The 21,426-nt window shown below is 44.2% G+C and overlaps 1 protein-coding gene across 6 annotated transcripts in view; it reads left to right on the top strand.

Annotated features, from left to right (window-relative positions):
• PAK1 (p21 (RAC1) activated kinase 1) overlaps positions 1-21,426 on the top strand; it is a 73,609-nt gene that overhangs the window by 30,603 nt on the left and 21,580 nt on the right. For 5 of the 6 annotated variants that reach the window (XM_040584126.1, XM_040584125.1, XM_040584124.1 and 2 more), the window contains exons 2-5: positions 11,715-11,925; positions 17,627-17,727; positions 19,145-19,292; positions 20,420-20,457. In XM_040584126.1, the coding sequence (XP_040440060.1) occupies positions 11,736-11,925; positions 17,627-17,727; positions 19,145-19,292; positions 20,420-20,457 (477 nt within the window). In that variant the 5' untranslated portion in view covers positions 11,715-11,735. Of the gene's footprint in view, positions 1-7,429; positions 7,717-11,714; positions 11,926-17,626; positions 17,728-19,144; positions 19,293-20,419; positions 20,458-21,426 lie in introns of those variants that run through there. The other variant, XM_040584121.1, reaches the window with a different exon arrangement.

Here is a 21,426-nt window from a genome sequence, read left to right as displayed (position 1 = left end):
TTTTAAATAAAAAAGATGTAAATTGCACCTCTTCTACAGCTGCACATGTTACTTTTCGACAAGGGAGGCAAAGGGTGGAAATACGAGGAAATAAGAGGTGCCCTTTGACATGACATTTGCAGGTAGTGGGGCAAAGAATGGGGAAACTGTGTTTATTGGCCTCAGGTGTACACTGCTTTTATTTTATTGGTTTTCTTTTAGTTTTTGTTGTTTGTTGTTTTTTTTATTTTTTTTTTAAACTGGCTTAGCAAGTGGCTGATTGGCATTGGGCAATTTTATTTCTCTGTCTTTCTGAGCTCTCCAACTGGGAGAGGAACTTGTGTATAGAAGGAACCATTCCAGTAGTCTACAGTGTTTTTTCAATCACTTTCTGTGTGTGGAACTGAAAGATTAAAAAAAAGATGTGCAGGATTGGAACCGTGCCTAAAGCAATCCTCAGGGATAACAGGATTATTTTGACTGATTTTTTTAATTAAAATAGAATGCTAAATAGATTGTTTTGAGTATACATTCAGCTCTGGATTGTTGTTATTGGCCTAATTGCCTCCCAAATTAGAGATACCAATATTCAAATTCACTCTATCCCTCAGAGGACACTGACATTAAGTGTGAGTGTGAAATGCTATGTAAATGATATACAGGCAGGCAAGACAGAAAATGGTCTTTAAAGACGTTAGCCTAAACTTCGGTTTTCTCTTTACCTGCTGTGTCTTGACAGACAGGATGATGAATTTATATTTTTCCGTATTTATTTATTTATTTATCTGTCCTGACAGGTCTTTCAAATGCTTAGAAATGTAGTCTGAGAAAAATGCCAGTAATCTCAGCCTTTGAGGAAGCAGCAGTTAACGAATCTCCAAGGAAATATCCAGAACACAGATGTTCCATGGGGGAGAGCAGGTTAGGAGCCAGCAGAGAGGGGCTGGAGACAGTACATCATCTTGAGTCTTAGACAGAAGCTGTCTGCGGATTTTGAAATGACAGACTTGTGGGCTGATCTGCTCGGGGCTGCTTTTTGAGAGCCCATTTCAAAAAGTAATGATTTGGCATCTGACCACTTCTTTTTGAGATGTCTGGGTTCAGCTTTGTCAGAAACAAAGCATTAGGTATTTCCAGATTTTTAATTGTATTAAGGGTTGAAACCCTTAGGGGAAGTTTCACTTATGGGGATGTATATTCACACCATGATAGAAGAATATATTTTAGTTTAAAGAATATATATTAGGCTCAAATTCAACTTCCGTTTTTAAAGCTAAAAGGGACCAAGCATAATGGCAGGCCACAAATTTGAATGTCTGTTTTAGATTTTAATAGAGCAACAGAGAATGATAAAACTTGGACGCTTTTGTTGAAGAGGACTACTTAAGCTCCTCAGATAAAACTAGATAGATACTGAAGAGTATTCACAGAAAAACAAGTTATTTTGAGCCCAAAGTAACTTTCCTTAAAAATAAAAGCAGCCAAATGTGCATACCTCAGGTGGCTGTGAATCAGCACCTGCAAATACCAGCGGTATGAGAATAACTAGGAATGGAGGGAAACTCAGCTCGAAGGATGCGGCTGGAAAGAAAGAGTGGAGGAAGCAACCTCATACTTGCAAAGGAGACAGTTCACTTAAGCCACCAGGTCATGGTCTGTTTTGGAATGATTTGCAGGATGCCCTTTCTTGCAGCCAGTGTGTTTCACTTCACCACGTCGCTCTGTGAGGAGTGTAAGAACAGGCAAGGGGGAGTTAGTGTGGGTTGTGCTGCAGTGGGTGTACAAATGTGAGCCTCAGTAAAGATGGAGGCAGCACTTACGTGAGGCAGGTCGTAAATGCCATGAAGTGGCTGGGGCAATATTGGTTTGGGAAGTGCAGCCCCGTGCATTCCTCCTGGGGAGGCTCAGAGACCAACGCTGAAATTTCTTGTGGGCTGTGAAACAGCTGTTTCCAAAACTGACTGCCCTGTTTGTATCAGATTTATAGCGAACAGAGCTGTTACTGCGAAGGCGAGAGGTGGAATTCTAGTGTGCTAGCTGCAGAATGTAAAATAACTCCTTTTATACTCTCTTGCCTTTGATTTACAACAGGAGAGAGAGGGCTTGTGGACAGGTAACCTGGGGTGGATGCTGAAATGAGAATTGGCTTGACAGCCTGAACACTGAGGAAGCTTTGGGGTTATGGGTAGCTAGCAGGAACCTCTACAAGAGCGTGCTGGCAGTGAATGTCCTTGAATCTTAATTATTGGAATTAAAGTATGATCAGAAAACTGTGCATCTTGATCTGCTGCATGCTGTGCTCTCCCAGGGAGGCTAATTCACATGCTGATGACCCACAGCTACTTCCTGCTAAGGACCTTCAGCAAGGTGACTTCCAGCAGTGGGAGGGAATTCTGTGCTGAACAAAAATACCTTGACTCAGACAGCTTCCTAGAATGCCAGTTTTTGGTTGTCTTCATTTTGGAAATCTGGTGAGTTTTGGCTAGCGCTTAGAAAAGGTACAACAGAGCTGCTTGGCTGCTCAGTACTGACCATAGCATTTTTAGCATTTTAAGTGCAGAGGGAGTATGCAACCAACCTGACAAAGCATTTGAGATGAATAAAACATGCATCCTGGCAATCCATCCATCAGTGAAATCTGAATTCTGCTGAATTTGCAGTTCATATTGTTGCTAATTTTATGATGTAGATGCTTGTCCACAGGGAATTGGATTGAAAGAGGCAAATCACTTGCTGCAGATGCTGACAGGGCTGTGCACAGGAGCTCCACCAGCCTCTGCTGGATCGGGTTTTGTTGCTGCATCCAATGGTGCTGCTTCATGAGGAAGAATGAGTTTTGAATAGGTAGCAATGAAGATCCGTGTGTCTTCTTAAAGCCATTTAGGTAATCGTAGCAAGAATGCAGGCTAAGAAGATCCATGCCCCAGAAAGGCTTGCACAAAGATATTGAGGAAAACCTTGCCTACTATTTCTGCTCCTGTTATTAACTTCTACTTGTAATTACACAGTGCTTTAAAATGGGCCTGCTACAGTAGTAAGTGATGTTCTTATGTTTCCTTTTATTCAGGGGAGTAAAAATAGTTCGCTTGGTTCATGGGCTTTATTTAACTGAGCACTAATGCAGAGTTGTGTCGCAATATATTGCAGAAACAGCAGTTCCTTTGTACCAGTCCTATAGAGCTTTCTTCTCTCAACTGGCAAGATTGGGATCTGAATAAATGATGCGATAAAAGGCCTGATGGTACCTCCTAAAAACTAACTGCTGCTCGTTAAATTAAATGATGATGATGATTCTTAATGGACTCGTGAATGCTCTGCAGCCCATTTGGGTACAAGTAAGGAAGTCTAGGAACACCAGACCCTGGCCACAGTATACTTACTGCACTTACTTCTGTACGTACTGGGATTATAAAGTAGGTACAAAAGGTGTTTTGCTAGATAGCATGTAATTATAAACACAGAGCTGATGCTCTACAACAAGGAGGGCTCCTCTGTGAAAGCTCAGTTAGGTGGAAACCCAAAGCCACCATAGGCTTTTTCACTTTTCCTTTTAAATGAACTGCTTTTGGAGCATCACATGTATCATAATTGAAGAAGTAATCATTGTAAACTTGAAGCAGATTTATGTGCAGCTCTCAAATTGTCTTTACTGATGCTAAATTAGCTCTTTCAGTTCTGGGTATTTGACTGTGCTCTCCTTGCCTCTTAAAACAGTTTGTCTACAAAAAGCTCCTGTTTGATGCAGAGCTTATTTTGTCTTGGGAGAATTTTTCTTTCTTCCTCTTTACCCAACTTTGAAGAAGAACCAAAACTCTAACAAAGCAATGTGAAACCGAAGCAATTTTTGCGATTTCCTTTAATTGAAAACTTCTGCCATTATGAAAATCCTGGCTAGCAATTAAGGGAATGTGACAGCTCTGCCAGTCGTTACATAAATACTACAGAGCACAGGGCTTCCTACTGTCATTAGCTGCAGGGAACACAATGGAGCTATACACAGGAGCGAGCCCTACTCTCATAATAAATGTTTGCATTTCCAATTAGCGTTGAACTGTTGTGGCATTTCCCCCTCAGTCTAATTGAGGCTCTTGGATGGCTTCACCCGTGAATGATGCTTGCGTTGTCTCCTTGCTTTTTAGTTTCTCAGTGAGAAAAGAGATGAACTCCCAACTCCTAAGACCAGCGGTTTCCTCTTCGCACATCTCTGTCTCGGTGTCTCTTCTCCTTAGAAAAACTCACCTTTTACAGATTAATGCAAACTTTCTGCTCTTTACATACTGTGGCTTTTTGCTAACCGCTGCATTATCAGGTCCTCTGTGTGTGGGATGTTGTTGGCTTGACCTGACAATTTTCTAGTTTTCTGACGTATTTCTTACTCCCCCACCCCCATTGCTAAATGTCAGATGGTAGATCTGCATTTAACAAGGTGTGGTTTTTGTAAATACCTACGTGTATTTAAAACATGAATACGTTGTACTAGGAATTAATCCACATTAGGGGATAGCAGGGCTTAGTCTGAGCCCAGTGCTCTATGTTCATCTTCTGGATAGGAAACTTTTGGATGGAAAAATGATTAATGATTCAGCTGCTTTCAGTTACCACTGCTGCTAATGTGCAGTTTGGACTTAGAGCCAAGTAACTTCGGTGGTGAGTAGCTGGGGTGTGTTTAACTGCGTGTGTTAATATATTTTTTTTATGCTACATCTAGTCATTTCCTCCGGAACACAGATTTCCTCCAGGAAACGTGCTTATATGGGCTTTGGGTATGCTTTAACATAAGAGGCCTTTATTTTTCCCACCCTGCTAAGCAAGCTCCAACTCTAGTCGCTACTTTGACTTGTGTGGTTGCAGCTCTCTGCCTTCCTGCAAGGAAAAGTGGAACTGAAGCCAAGGCTGCTCTGTACTGCGCTGGAAAAGGGAGCCTGTCCTGACATCTGCAACGGGGAACTTACGTGTTAAGGCATGTAGCTGGGGGAGGGGAGATGGTACTTCTGGAGATGAAGAAACAAGGAGGATGATTTGTGGACTGAGAGCTTTTTAAAATGATACTCTTGGTTCCTTCTGTCTCAGCTCAGATTTTCTTCTTTTTTTAAACACGGGAGCAATTTATTTCTCTCAGGCGGTTTAAAAACTGTTGGAATGGGGTAAGTGCTCAAAATGAGCAGGCTGCTGCCCAGGGAGAGGAACAGCCAGAGCTAGTCTCTGCAGCTCTCAAAGCATGAGCTACCCACCCAGAACACAAGGTGAGTTCATCCTGCGCCCCAGGTACTTGTGCATAGCTGGCATTGATGGTGACATGGTTATTTGGCAGTTACTGGTGAAACAAGCAAAGCTAAGGCGAAACATGGCAATGTAACTGGCATCGCCCCTCTGCAGTTTTGGATTCGAGCCTAAGCTGGTGGAAAGGGCTTGACCTGCCTGGGTGCTACTGAAACCCTCTCTGTGTCTGGGTTACTGGCAGAGCAGTCGTGCATGGGGCCACACCGTGGAAGCTGGCGAAACCTGGGCCTTGATTATTTAAATTAAAAAAAAAAAAATCCAGAAAGAAGCTTAACTGGAGTGAAAGGAGAACTCTGCGCTGTTGCTAGGAATCAAGCGGTTATAATTAGTCTCTTCTTCTTTAGAAGCATATCTGTGCAGTATGATGGGTTAGTGTGTATATCTGCCCAGGAAGAGATTTTACAGCTCTCCTGCCCAGAAGCAGCGCCCACTGTGCTGGTGTCCCTGTCTTCCTGCAAACTATGGGCTTGGGAACCCCACCCAGCAGTTTAGCTCAAACAGGTAGGGTCATATTAAAGGCTTTTTTTTTTTTTTTTTTTTTAAAAGGACCCTCGAGTCTCCGTGACTTGGAATTTTAAAAGCCACCAGTCTGCCAGCATTCTGTTGGGTTGTAACTGGTCAGTCATCCTGGATGTCTAGCACTATGAAATAAGGCTGGCAGTGGGGCAAGAGGGCAACCAGGAGGTGGCTGCCTGCCATGAGTGTCTCTGTTCCCCCTCCTCACACCCACCCACTCTGGCTGTAGCAGTGGGTACGTTCGCTTATAAACTTATTTTTAGTGATTATTGTTTTATTTCATTTAGCGGTTTCATCTGTGTCTCTAGGTCTTGGCAGCACCTGCAGGGGTCTAACAGGTAAATTCTAAAGGTAGATGAACAAACATTGCTGTTTCATGTATTACATGAAAACCTGGGTGCTTTTTTTTAATTCACATGTAAATGTGGGGTCTGGGCAGATGCACTGATAGCCCTTGACTTTTTTTTTGTTGTTGTTTAATTGGCACACTTGCTCAGCACTCAGATGTGGGCTAACTGGCTGGGGAGACAGCTAGATGCTACAGTTTCTGTTTTGTTTTGTTTTTTTAATCACCTCTAAATGTGACAATCAGTCTGTCCTCCCTCAGGGTGTGTGTATTGTTGCTGCCCTTTTCCATGACAGCATGTGTCCCAGATCCCATCTGCTGTCGGGAGGAGGAAAAGGACACCTCTTGCCTTTTTTTCAGGTGGAACACGTTTCCTTCAGTGTGAGACTGTGTTTGAGACTTAGTCCCACATAAAGTAATAAAGAAAAAATGAAGGGGTGTCTTTTCATCCTTTGTCAAAACCTAGCTGGTAAAGTCTGCTGTTAATTTTCTGCTGGGATTTGGATGAAAGCGTGACACACGGGGCGGGAATCTGCTGCTTGCAATGTGTTTGAGCAGAGCAGGGGACGCCTGTGCTCCTGCCTGCTGAGGTGGTACAAGGGGGAAGAAGGAGATTTTAACCGTGTGTTTGCACAGGCAATCTCTAGCCACGGGGTGGAAGGGTGCAGGGATACTGGTGTGGAGGTAAAACCGCTGTTCTAATTGGGATCGCCTCAATTAAAAGTCAGGACTCCTGCCTTTTTTTGTGGGCAAGACACACTTTCCTCACCCTGGCAACAACAGAAAAATAGCATCTTGGAAAAACGTGAGATTCCCTTCTGGTAGTAGGCAGAGAGGGATAAACAGTTGCTGAGCATCTCTCTCCCCCCTTTTCTTGTTTAATATACTTTATTCATCTGTAAGTTGTAGTGAGTAACTTACAGCTACTGTCTTGCCAGACTGCATGAATTATAGATGGCTCTTTTATGAGTTTTCGTGTTGACTCCAGCAATTAGTATGCATTGGACATAGTTATCTTTATGGCATCTACTGTAGCGTAGGTTTCAGCTCCTCTGACTTTTTAATTGCTTTCTGTTTTAGCAATCAGTCATCTGCCTGTCTTGCTAAGGAATGCAAAGAAAACACAACTAGCTTGATAGAAACTTAAGAGTTCAGCATGGAGCAGCAGCTTTGAAATGATGTGGTTTAGCAGAAGGAAAAATTACATAAATAGAGTATCTTTGTTCTCTTTCTCTTTCTTCCGCCCCCCCCACCCCCCACCCCCCCGCCTTTGGTGTGTGCGTTACAGTAGTGCTGGAAGGCTCTGCACATGTTGAGGTCCCGCTCTGCTAGATAAACGGCTCAGGAACCTGCACCTGTATTACAGGAAAACAGATCAGCAGACCTGCATGGATCTTTGAACTCTCAGACGCAGCTGTTGGCACCTGTGGGTGCCGCCTCCTGCTCGGTGCCTCCGCTTGCTCTGTCTTGAGCTGCCAAGTGGTTTCCTGAGCCTCTCGTCCCCTTGTGTGTGGTTGTCTGCCACTCCTTCCTGGCTGCAGAAGTGTTCCAGAGGTGTGAAAGGAGCGTTTGTCAGGTCTGCTGGTGAGGCCGGGGTAATCTAATTTAGCTAATGGCTTTCAAAAATTGATGGGGAGAGGGGCAGGGAGCATTTGAAGGCCACTGTAATTTGACGTATGGCAGTTGCAGGTTACGGTACCTAATAAAACTTTTCATAAGTCCTGTGTGCTGAGACCACTCAAACTTTCAGTTCAGGACTCCCAAATGGCTGCAGAAATAATAGTCCTACATCATGGCTATGCCTTCCTAGTGGTGTCTGTGGGGTTTGGTTTGAGTGCTGCTATTTTAATATATGGTAGTGGAGAATAATCGTGTCTGCAGCTAAAATGCATTCCCTCCTCTGACTCCAGCTGAAAAGTTCACGTGCTGTTTCATTGCTTCCGCAGCTCACTTAATCATGCCGTGGAAACGTAAGATGACTTTCTCCAAGCAGAGTTGTGCTGGTGTGAAGGGAGTAACTCGCTCCGGTGACGCTTTGCATTCCTGTTGGGATGGATCACGCCGAGTGACTCAACCTCCGTGGCGGAGCACTGATGTTCCGCTGGCTGGGGAAGCACTTGCCTGGTGCTTTGAATTTGAGCAGAGCCCTGCACAAGAGGGGTGGTTTAAAGCCTGCTTACATGTGAATCGGCAGGAGATTATTTTAGGAAGAGGAGAATTTGTACAGTCAGCTAGGCTATGGTGAGGGAGGCGGCCACCCCCGTAAACTCTTGCTATGGCTCCGTGTTCCAGGCTCTCAGCTCTGCTGTAAAGCCCTGGAGAGGTGGCCGTAATTCTGCCAGAACGGGGTTTCATCCACATACTTTGAAGACAACACAAGTTTAAAGTATAATGATGCTGAGTTTGGGGATAGACTGTGTCACTGTATCACAGTGGAAGGTCTCATGTAAACAGATTTTTGGCGTTCCCTTTAAATATGTAGTGGGAAAAGGTATTTGGGAACCTTGTAGGATAGTGCTGCTATTACAGGGGATAACTTCTGTAGAATCAGTCTCTTAATTTTGTGGCTTGAAGGATTTCTCTCACTCCCATCTCCAAACATTAAGTAGCTCTTGTAACTCCAAACGTAAGACTTTGATGAGGAGAAAGATCTGCGAGCTCGAGCAATGAAGAAGAAAGGGGAGGGTGAACTAGAGGCTTTGCCCACGTGACAGTTGCAGTTATCAAATAGTTGTAAAACAATATTGTTTGTTTGTTAAACCATGTAAGTTCTCAGCAGTTACTTGCTCATTCAGGGAATAATGTTAAGATAAACAAGAGCTTGTACTGCCAGTGTTTCTAGCCCTGTGGTAAAACTGTATTGTGTGCTCTCCTTTCCGACTGAGGGATTTTGAAAAACCCTCTGATATTGAAGATGTGAGCAGATGTCCCTGAGGTTTTGCACTGGTGGAACTGAAAGTGAGGATGCTTGACATCCAGGGGTTTGTCTTATATTTTCATGCTGCCTTGGTTTTTGTTTGTTTCTTTCTTATGTTATTCTTTCCCCAACACTAGGCCAGTCTCTGCCTGTAATCTGGGTGGTGGCGGTGGGTGTCTTCTCACTTCTTTTTCTCCAGCCTGCATTGCTGCTCTCTTCTCTTCCTTGTACTGCCCTTCGGTCTGATGTTGCATCCATTCCCCAATACAGGAAACTTGACTCTGTTCCCTGCTTAGCCCTGTGCCTCTGACAGCAGGTAGCAAGGACCGATTCTCACCTACTCGCATCTCTGCTCGGTGGGAGAGGGACCCAGCAGTGAGGCAGTCTCCCCTGCCATCTCAGCCATGCCTGTGGCCCCAGGGAGACTGGCTGGTGGGGGAATCTTTGGGTGCACCTTTATTCAGACCCCTGGGGGGGTGTGGGTAAACCAGGGTGTTAGAGCTGCAAATGTGGTGCCTGCTCCTGGGGTGGGCTGTTTGGCAGGTGCAGAGCTGCGAACATTCGTTTTCCTTCTGTTTCCTTATTTGCGGCATATTCCTAGCACCCTCCCAGCAATTTGTGTTCTTGTGGTTAAATAAGCATCAGTGCAAAGAATGCAGCTCTTACGTGGCACTTCGGCTTATGTTTCACATGTTTTAGTGGTGCCAGTTCAGCACCAACCGCTGCCACTGCGATGTGCAAAGCCTGTCAGTAAGGCCTCCATATCTTCGTGTCGCACAAAGTTATGTGCGCAGCAGTGGCTGCCAAGTTTACCGGTTGGGTTTTAGTTTGGGCTTTTGTTTTCCCCTCTGCTTAAACAAGAAGAGTAGTTGTTTGCACCGTTTCACGGCTGGCACTTCTGCTGTTGCTGAGTTCTGCTCCGTTTTGTGCTGGAGAATGGCATGAGGCTAAAGCATGAGCGATGGGCGATGCACGGGGCATGTGCCAAAACACGCCCAGATAAACGCACAGCAAATTTCCCCCTACCCCTCCTGAATGCCCAGGCTGTCCCACCGTTAAAATCAATACTCCACGTGCAAGTCTGTCATTTAAAGTTCCAGTGCATAGTTGTGTTGGGAGGAAGCGGGGCTGGGCTCAAACCTCTTCCGAAGCTCCCTGTGTGTGAAGGCTTGTCCAAAGCCTTACGGGCTGTGCAGTGTTGACAGCCCTCCCGGTGCAGAGCAAGTGTGAAGAAACTGGGAACCAAACAAGTGGACAAGAAGGTGGAGCTGCAGACCAGCGACAGCTTTGTGAGTGACAGCTGGGGAACCGCTGCTTTCAGCAAAGCCTTAACACATCGCTGCTGAGTGCCTTCTGCAGGCGTCCTTTGCCTGCCTTAGCTCCCTGCAGCTTTAAGAGCAGCGTGCCCTGGGTCTGCATCTTGCCAGTTAGGCTGGGCATCAGTAGTTTGGCCAAAGAAGACTTTAAAGGCTGGCTGGGTGGTGTGTGGTCATAGGACTGTGGTATGGTTGTGGGATCTCTTTGGGGTATGACCCAGTGCGGTTCCTCTAAGTCCATCCTGTGGAAAAGTAACTCCCTGGAAGCTAGCAGTGACCTTGGCTTTGTAACTGGACTTCTCACTTGCGGTTTGCTCTCCACTTTTGACTTTCTGCTACCCAGTAATGAGCAAAGCATCTTCCCTTACTGTTTGTGAAATCTGTAAAGCTGTTGCACTGCGTTTCCCACACGAACAGAAACTGTTCCTGCTTTGGTCTTTGTTCTGCAGTTAACTCCCAACTTTCTTTTGAGAACATAATGCAAACAAATTCCAGTTTCCAGAAGGATCTCACTGCAGCCAGGCTGTGTCTGGAGTAATGCTGATCTCATTTGGGTGGAACAAACGAGTTGTTGCAGAAATAATCTATTACCCTGTTCCAAAGCTTCCGTCTTCAAATCCGCGCAGCAGGGATTATTTACTTAAGGATTTGTGTGTGTGTTTGGGATCTAGTTTTGTTTGACCCTTCCAACAGAACAAAATGCAGCCAGCTTCCCGGCGGTTTGAACTGCGCCTGAAGCGTGCCGCTATTGCAGAAAGGCCAGGGCGGCTCGGGATCAGCGAGGGTCATGGCACTGCATCCGAGGTGACGTGGTGCGGCTCTGTGGCTTCCTGCCTGTTGCTGCCTCCCAACCAGTTCAGCAGCCTTTTAGCAAAGGAGCCTGAGCGGCTCCGTCGGAACTCATGGAGTGCAAACTTCAGCCTCTCCATGTCGTGCTGTGTTGGAGACCAATATGAACCTCTTGATGTAGTTTTTGGTGGAACTAGTATGGTTCTGAGAGGCTTTATGAGCTTGGCAACTTGTTGGCTCCTCTCGGGCATCCCTGCTCTTCGCTACCTTGTATTAACCATCTGGCTCCCTGCCCTGCGCTTACTATCCATGGTTTGCTTGAGAATTGGCTGTATCTTGAAAGAAGCTTTTCCTAATGATCAATAACTGAAATGCTTGATCATAGTCACGTTAACAGAAAAAATTTGGAACTTGAGTAGAATTTGTTGTGCTGACACCGAGTCTGTGTAGATCTGAGGCTACAGGCTGGTCTGCAAATACCTGCTGGTGATTCATTTGGCAGTGTGAAATTCCAGTTTACAAAAAATAAACCAACAAGCCTTCTCATTTCTTTTCTTTTTCCTATTCTTAGTAACGGCCTCCCCAGCTGAAGATGTCTAACAATGGAGTTGAAACGGAAGACAAACCTCCCGCACCTCCAATGAGAAATACCAGCACTATGATTGGATCGGGAAGCAAAGATGCTGGGACTTTAAACCACGGCTCAAAACCTTTGCCTCCCAACCCAGAAGAAAAGAAAAGGAAGGACCGATTTTACCGATCTATTTTACCAGGAGATAAAAGTGCGGTATTTTGCCTCCTCTTATAAAACTTCTGTCTGAATGTTGCTCCGAATGACCTTAATTGAGCACCTGATGCTTAGTTGTGGTTTAGGTTTTAGAAAATGTTGTGTGTTTGTTTCCTGTACAACTGTCTTGGTCATTTTGGGGTACATAAGGTGCTGGCTGTAGGTCTGTTTTTTTTCTAATGAATATTCCTGCCACATTTAATCCACCCTGCGTACTCTGTTTCATGCCTTCCCCCCAACCCCCTTAAATCGTGATAACAGTGCCCCTGAAGACTGGGACTAGCTGTGCCACTTCCCAGACTGACTTGTCCTTAATGATCTTGAAAATCAGATTTTTTTGTACCAATTACAAGCTGGCCAATTAAAGTTGGCATTGGCAATTGCTTTGTGGAGAGCAGAGGGAGGTCTTGTTTGATTTGTTGCTTTAAACAGCAAATAATTTGAGTTAAGCATGACTAACAGGCCATCTCCTGCTAAGCCTGTCATATGTTACTGCGTGGTCATTTAGTCTGTTTTAGTGTTTGGGTCAGGCATTGTCTACTTGCCATGAAGAATAATCCGTTACTGCAAATTTTTGCACATTTCGTGTGAACTGATGGAATTTTCTGATGTTACAGGGATTGTAACAGATGGAAATGGAGATAGGAACTGTGAACTTTACATGAAATGCTAATTTTTAAGATCCAGGATATTTAAAAATCCTCTCTCTTGTGAACCTTTTGAAGTGATAAAAGAAGAAAACCACCTCCATCCCCTAATATATGCTGGTTTCTTTTTATATCTGACCTATTTTTTGGAGTTCCTCTTTCTAATACATCAGCTTTTTTGTAGAATCTGCATTGCAATGGTATTTGGACACTGGGTAACTAAATCAAGCCCTTGGTATCTTCAGCTTCCTGGGCTTCAGGAAGGAGGCTGCCTCCTTAATTGTTAGTGAAAAGATTAATGGGAGTGATGGTTTTTCGTAGCTAAATAAGCAAAATGTAGGTTTATTTTCTACAAAATACGGCAGCATTCATTATTATTTTTATTATTATTGTTGTTATTATTATCTAATACCTTTAGCAACTTGGATTTGTTTTACGAATGTAGATTTTTGAATCTGCAATCCAGAAAGCCATGAACTCAATGTTAAGAGTTTGCCAGATCCTGCTTAGAACTTGTCATTATGAGTATTAATCCTAAAAAGCTGCAGGAATTTTTTTGTTGGCTTACTTAGGGGAGTGGGGTTTTTAAATCTCTAGGCTCAACAGTTGCAGAGAACAAAGAAATCACCTGAAATTTATAGGCAAGTGAAATACAACCTGAAATGCTAGTTTGAACTAAAACTTTGATTTTAAAGGAGAGCTGCAAAAGTGAACGGTTTGGGTGAAATCAGCAGACAGACTGCCACTGATCTGAAGATGCCTGTGTTCGCTGAAGATTGGCCAATGTGACAGATGCTTCGAGACATGAGAGATTTTTGTTTAGCCAAGCCCAGCAGAGCCTTCTGTTGCAATACACCTGCCCAAACAAGAATGGTTGCTTCTGTCCTCTAATTCCTGTCAAGAAAAAATACCTATAACACTGTCACCTTCACTTCAGATTGGTTGATTTTCCTCTCAGGAAAGCTTCTAATCCATCATGACAACTGAATTCCTAGTGCCTCCTGCTGCTTAAGCATTAATGAAATTCCCAGGTGTTCAGATACCTCTCTTTGGGTTGTGCCTGAGATAATTCGAGTGTTCTTAGTTTGACTGGACTAAGAGGCGAGTTGGTTTCCATTTAGTTAGAGGAATACAATTCTGGGCAAATCCAAGACCTCTGGATCTTCACCCAGGGAAGCCAATGATTTGCATTTAACCTCTGCTGGGGTTGTAAAGAGCCTGTGAAGATCTGAAATGCTTGGTGGTTAATTTTGCCAGAAAATATGGACGTGGGCTTTTATGCTGTAGCCTGAGAGCTGTTGAAGTCAATGCTGTCGACCCCTTTAGAGAAGCGGTAGCTGTTTAGGCAAGGAACAGTACTGGGGCAGGCACTTTATGAAGGATGGGTGGGAAAGATGGTGAAGGGATTGTGCTTGATGCAAAGGTGCAGCTCAAACACGTGGGGTCCTGCTGTGGAGCAGGCAACAGACTTGTTGAGAGCTTGTGGGTCCAGATCAGAGGAGAGGCCAACAAGGCGAGGGGGCTATCTTGAGAGCATCTTTTAGAGGTTGCTGGGTCAAGAAGGGCAGTTCTATCTGAAGGTGCTTTGGAAAGTCTTTTGCATTGTGCTACCCCTCTACATGAACAGAACTGTGGTGTAAAGGATGCATAGGGTTTAAATCCTGGGCCTCATAGGTGTTTGCATGCTTCCATTGAGCTATGACCCCTTGCCAGGCTGCTTTGGAGGTGTCGTGCTCTGCCTGCAAAATTTAGGGTGTAATTTATAGTCCTGATTCCTCTGTCCCAGCCTAAACTCCCAAAACTGACAGTTTATTTTAAATAATAAAATAAACTAATAATAAACTAAACACTAGGTGGGTTCTATCCCAAGTGGATGCAGAGCTTCGTGACTTGGTGCTTTCAACAGGAGCTGTGAACATCTGAAGTTTCTTGGGCTCAGGGCTCATCAGTGTCCCAGCTGAGAGTGTGAATTTGGCATGAACGTGGCACGTTTAGCAAATCTGAGCTTTGCTGAGCTCACTCGCAGCTGCCTCCCGGAGGGTTTTACCTACAAGGTGACAGTTTGCAGCGCCTGGGAGCCCTTTTTGTGGTGACAGGAGGAGCACTTTACTTAACATTACCAGTGGAGGAGACCTTTCTCATCTCCCTATGCTTCGGGACGGGCTCACAGGCTTACTTCATGGTGAAACATTGTGCTTCATAGTTGCAGCCCAAGTTGCCAGAGCATCATAAGGAAACTTTAGGGGGGTGGCTCTTCCAGCAGCGTCAAGCATATGACATTTTGAATGAGAAGGTGGTTAAGGTGTTTGTTGGAATAAGGCCTGCCTACCACCAAGGGCTTTCTTAAACAGAGTTACGATTTATGTTTTATTTATTTTTTTAATTTAAGATTCTTGAAGGCTTTTTGCCTCATTGCAAGGATAAGATAAGCACTGTAGAGGGGGATTAGGTGTTTAGCAGGACTGGGAGTGCCCATCTCTTTAATTCTTTTTATCTTATACCTGCTACAAATATCTGCTACAAAATGCAGTTATGTTATTAATGGTTTAATATGTTTAGGCTTTTAGATCTGTGAGAGTTTGGATCAAAACTTTCTGAAGTTCGTTGTCCCCTGAGACTGCTGAAGGAAAATCTCAGAGTTCCTGTGCCAGCTTCATGTGGTTCACATGGTGGTGAATTCAGGCTGGGTGCTCTAAAACCCTGAGTGTGGCAGGCAGGCAGATGTAAAAAAGGGCACAGAGCAACTATGGTCCCACCTGCTGTAACGTTACTGCTAAGGCAAAGTGATTTTAGCTTGACTTTGTGGTAGCTGTCCCAAAGAGTTGTTGAGAGGCAGGGAAAATGCAAGGGGTTGAGATGCTGCAGGAGATGGTCGCAGGAAACTAAGGTGGTTGGGAGAACATTAACTGCTTCAGGGGGATGAAAACAAAATAAAGCCGTAAATGCAGAAGAATCACTCCCTGATTTTATATTGCAGTGTAGCCATACTGGAACTCTCTGTGTCGAACGTGAGCAGAGAGCTGGAGTGTTGATGTGACAGAGGCTGTTAAGTTATTTAATCAGTCCCCCCAGAACTGTTCTGTTCCTCTGTGTAGGTGGGGCTAGTTCAGGCCATCATCTGCCTCTTTGGATAAGTTAGCAGTCAGCACTCATCTCCGTTTGCTGTTGAGTGGACACTGCAACAGCTGGCGGCACAGAATTTTGTTGGGGTTTGCAGCAGGAAGCTCAGGCTGGCTGAATGCAGAAATAAAATTAAAAAAACCCAACAACCTAAGTGCATATTGACCTCTGGGTAGCAGCTTAATACCCTTAAGCTTTTTTAGGGATACGTTCAAATCTATTGTGGCAGTTGTCCTGGAGCATGTGTGGGTGTGCAGCACTCCTGCACCGTGGTGCTTGTACAGGTGCCCTGTTCCTCACCTGAGTGATGGGCTTCTGGGCTGAGCTGGGGAATGGACTGAGCCTCTAGAATATGGTGCCTCTGACGGCTGGCTCTGCATCTCTCTTCCTCTTGCCTTCCATCCACCGCTAGTGCGTGCAGCTTTTTCTGTATACCTGCTGGATGCAGCTGCTTGTTCCCTTTCTGGCAGGCTTCCATACTGCAGATGCTTACCATCTGCTAACCAGCAGCTGCTTCTATCTCCTTCTAGCCCCCCCTGGCCCTGGTGATGGCTCCTCCAGCATGGAACCTTTCTCTCCTTCTCCTTGGCAACTCTGTCATTCTTCTGCGATTCAGCTTCCCCCATCCGTTTTGTTTGAAAAAGGGATCGAAAACAATCTGTTCCATCTTCACGTCCCAAATCTGATCCTTTTCTTCCTCCAAAATGACTCTTGTGCAGCAGTAACTCTGTAATGACACAGAGGACGGTGCCAGAGCTGGCACTGAAGGGAACAGGATTTGGTCCTTTGGGGCAAGCCCTGACCATCTCTGCACAACTAACCACTATCTTAAATAACTGCAATATTGAGCATTAGCCTCACGGGTTTCTGAAGTACCTGGGGTTTGGTATTCATGTTGCCAAAAACACACTGGAGAATGTCAGCCACGAAACAAATTCTGTTTGGCTTGAGATAAAAAAGTTAGCAGGTGGAAAACATAAGTGGTTTAGTCACCTTCTCCTGGCTCTGCTTATTTTATAACTGCAAGCAGCAGCAAATCTGAGTAGAATGTGCTTTGTTCTTAAACTGATCCTGATTTCTTGAGTACAGTAAATATTAAAAGGAAGGTGGAGTCCTTAATCATCATAAATATGGATGAATTTAATCCAAGGCATAATAATAATCTTGTTTGAAGACCTGACTTTAAAATGTGCAGGGTGCATCTGCTTTGCTTTATTTCCTTTCCTGTTTCTTCATGACTTCTGCTCCTCACCTGCCGGATTCTGCCCTCTTGCTCCGCGTCTTCAAAGCTTCTTATTAAAACCACATTTAGTTCATTTTGTGAGTAGTAAAATATAAATGATTTTGCTCATATAAGCTTTTGTAGCAGAAGCACACATGTTAAACTTGGTTTTCTTCATAAACTCTGTTTTGCAGAAGCAGCGTGAAGGAAGCAATTTATAAGCTGTGCTTGTAGTTAATTTTGTCCCTGTCAATATGAGAAGCAAGTGTATATTTAACAGCACATATTTTTTTTTTTTTTAAAAGTTGATTAAAACAATGAATAAAAAAATGTGTTCAAAATTGCATGGCTTCCACTTACTGCCACTGTAGTGCTTTTGACTCAGACCTTCATAAGTTCGAGTGAATATTTTAGGTAAGTAGCTCTTGTACTGTTGAGTCTAGCCCTACCAGTTGATATTTGAGGTACCCAAAATATCAGTTTCCTTGTCTTATCCTTGTCCTGCATTACAGGACTTTTATTTCTGTTGTCCACTTGCTGTGGCTTCTCTTAAGTAACAAATTTTTTAAATTTGCAGTTTGTCTGCCTTAGATCGAAATCCTGTGACTAGCAAAAGGGGCAGGCGGTTGGGTAGGTGAACTTGAACTTATTGGGGAGATTTTATTTCTTGATGGATTTATGGATTTTGTTGTTGTTGTCTCTTCCAGCCAATAAAAAGAAAGAGAAAGAGCGGCCGGAGATCTCCCTCCCTTCAGACTTTGAACACACGATTCATGTGGGGTTTGATGCAGTCACGGGAGAATTCACAGTAAGTGAATCTGGAGGAAGAGAGAACTCTGTGGTTTGGCTTATTGCTGGGAGGAGCCAAGACCCATTAATCTTTTATATAGTAATGCTGGAAAGGCTATTACCATCATCTATTTTGCTCTCTTTTGAAGCACATCTGCAGAGGTTACCCACTCATTCCTGCTGAAAGACTGTCAAACTTGGCACATCCTGGGAGCTGGGCTGCCAGCAAACTTTTCCTTTCCCGTTTTTTCGGTGGTGTGGACACCAAAACATGGTTTATCTCTCCACCCTTCCCCTCCCCTCCTCTCCTGGAGCTGGATTAGGTTTACAGCGTGTCTGTGTCCACCAAGAGTTCCCCTTTAGGGCAGACACAGCTGTGCATAACTACTTATGACAGAATATGTATGTGCTGTCTTGAGGCTAAATGTCAATTAAAAAAAAAAGCATAAAAGCATCTGGCATGCAAAGTACTATGAAGACAAGGGTTTTAATTAATCATATTATTATTCTTGATTGTGAGATAGTATTTCATAGCAGCAGCAGTTGTTTGTGAGCAAGCTGTTTTGACCTGTCTTTAATACGCTGCTTTTCAGGGGCTTTGCTCCCCTAACCTGAATCATGTGTACAGTTGTGTTTTGCATTTCAGCCTCTAGACTTGCCCGGGTTAGCCTAGATGTACCAGTGGGGCACTACCTCAGCGCTGTATCCAGCCCTCCTTTTGGACAAGGAGAGTAACTTTATTGATAAAGGATCCAAGTCACTTGCCACTTCATCTACACAGACTGTTATTCTTGCTGGCGATGAAAGGCACGAGTCTGGTTGTACTCCAGGTGTATTTATTTTCTGGCTGAAATGATTGTCCCTGTAACGGAATTCTGAGCTTCATACGTGAAGTTAACACCTCTGCTTTCCCAGCTGTGGTTACAACAGGCACCAAACCACTATTACCAAAGAACTCTAGGACTGCAACAAGACTCAAATGATGTTGCGTGTCTGTTGTGCTAGTTGCTATACACTGTGTGCTACTTCTGTGGTCTTTCTTGGATATATAAATGTACGTGTATCTATGGATGAAGGTTGGTTTTTTTTTTTTCTTGCTTGAGGCTATTCCCGAGCTGCAGCATTTGGGTCTGCTCCTGTCTGGTTTTTGCCTTTTGGTTTTCCAGGGACCTGGGACTCACCCAGAGCCCCATGAGCAGAGTGGCATTTGCATGTCCACGTAAGGAACAAGTGACTTGTAACACAGGCAGTGGCTGGGAAGGTAGTGACCCACCGTCTCTTCCTTTCCACTCCTCTCCTCTCCTGTCCTCTTTTCTCCCCATTTCCCTCACGGCACAGCATAACTCCAGGAACTGTGACAGGACTGCAGCTGTGGCTGTGTGTGCTATGAGCTACGGCAGGCTAGCTGTGGGCTAACGAGGTATGTGTCCCCACAGGGAATGCCAGAGCAATGGGCGCGTTTGCTGCAGACTTCCAACATCACCAAGTCGGAGCAGAAGAAGAATCCCCAGGCAGTGCTGGATGTGTTGGAATTTTACAACTCCAAGAAGATCTCCAACAGCCAGAAGTACATGAGTTTCACAGGTACGTGGTGATTGTGTCATGCAGCTGCTTTGTCCAGCTTTCCATTATCACTGCATGTGGGGATTCTTTCGTTTAATGATTAAGTAGATCTGTCTTTTCAAGCAAGATGTGAATGAATTTCTCTGGCTGCTCAAGCACCCCTCTTCCTGTGAAATGTTCATCCTGATGCCCAGCATAGCTGCAAAAGAGGTCAATCAATTAGCTGAATCCCCAAAACACATTGGTTTTCTGAAACTTACAGTCAGCACCTGGAAGGCAGATCCCAGAGTGTTGGTGTTGCGATCCCAGTGATGAAAACCCTAAAGAAAACAGGCAGCTAAATTTTGCACTAGTTTCAGTTTCCAGCATGGCTGTGGATGTTGCTTCGTGCATGCTCGGGGTGAGGGTCTTTCTGTTCCCACGTGCCATGATTGAGGAATATGTCTCAGTTGTTAATGCCTGATAACTGCTGGCTGGATTCCTCTAAAAATCAGAGCTGCTGAGGTTTTGTGCCTTCTTGGTATGGATTACCTGCTCACTGGATGATTCCTGCAACCATTGCTCACCACTCCTTTTCCCTTTCAACTGTAACTCCTTCCCTTTCTAAATATTAACCCCTGCTTTGGCTCTTTTAAGAGGACAGAGCCATGTCACCAAAACTGGGATTAATTAGGAAGGCTCCAGGCAGGAATAAAAGCACAAATCTTCCCCATATGTGCCTGGAGAGTCCAACAAAACCCCACGGGTTGGCTTGTGGGGTCCTCTGTTGCTATTTCAGGAAGTTTAGGTGGCTGAGACTGGAACATCTTGCAGGTCTTGGGCTAGCTACAGTGCCTCTGTTGGTATTTAACCCACTGAAAATATTTTGTATATATGGATGGAGGACAGTCTTCATTCAGGTGTTGCTCTCGGAGATTCCACCCTCCTGCAGCAGGGATTTGGGCCGGCTGCATTTATCTGCACAATTTTTTTTACCCTCTATTCCCGTATCTGCTGGGTGTCAGCTTGTTCTGGGAAGCTGATGGTAATGCCTAGGTTTAGGAGCAGCCCTTTTTCCTGCCCCTTCCGAAGGGATCTTGTCCCTTTCTCCTCTCCCCACTGCTGCTGCGTTTACAATTCATAATGGCATTACTTTCTGTCTTTTACAGATAAATCGACAGAGGATTACAATTCATCAAATACGTTGGTAAGCCTTATATTCACGTTCTGCCTCGAGCTTGGGGATTTAAAATCTTGCGTGTGAACTTTTCGTTTGTGTAGTGTTTTAAAATTGGAACATTATATATTTGTATAGTGCATACGTGTTTATAAAAACAGGCATGCTCCTTTCACTTTATTTGCAACTGTAGGAGAATTACATAGGCAGAAGTAGCTTTTGTTAGCTAATAGAAATTAGTGAATTAATGAATAAAATAATTTGGTGGTTTGGTTTTTTTCATAGAAGTCGATCTGTTACTGAACTTAGAATTTGATAATCACTCTGCTCTCAGGTTTTATGTCTCTGTAAACATCTGTAATATAAAAGAAGTTTAATTACTAACCTTCAAGGTCTGATCGTCCCAAACTAATGTTGATTATTGTTGATTAACCAAACTAATCACAAGCAGAAAAAGAAATAAAAGGTTGTCCTCCTCTCTGCTTGACCTTTACTCTGTCCTTACCAGGGCAGGCATTACTCCCGTTTTGCTCTTTTAGGAGAGACAGTATGTTTCTGTATATGTGTGTGAAATGGAAGAAACAAAACTTTCAATTTAAGATGATTCATAAACCCCCACAATTCCTTCATCTCTTGTTTTCTTACTGCTGTGCCATTATTTAGAGTTGGCTTGTTCTGCTTCCCTCCAGAGGCAGCATATCCAGATCTGACTGCTTCAGACTCTCTCCGAAAAGGAGAACGTTTCTGCCGTTGTTCATTATTACATGTCATAGTACATCAGTCCTCAGGAGTTTAGAATATCTGAGGCTGTTAGATTTTAAAGTAAAAACTGAAAAAACCAGTACTTACTAGTCTACTGAGAGAGCCTGATGTTTTTGAAAGACACTGGGTAACCTTTAATTTTGGGGAAATTCAGGGAATTCCCAGTACACAGGTGTTTTTTCTTGTTGCTTTTAAGAGGCTAAGCTTTTGCATTATGTCACGTGCACTTTAGCAACT

This window comes from Falco naumanni, chromosome 2 (assembly GCF_017639655.2).
Source record: "Falco naumanni isolate bFalNau1 chromosome 2, bFalNau1.pat, whole genome shotgun sequence".
Classification (NCBI taxonomy): domain Eukaryota; kingdom Metazoa; phylum Chordata; class Aves; order Falconiformes; family Falconidae; genus Falco; species Falco naumanni.
The sequence above is the reverse complement of the archived record's forward strand: the minus strand, read 5'-3'. Positions and strand labels throughout refer to the sequence as shown.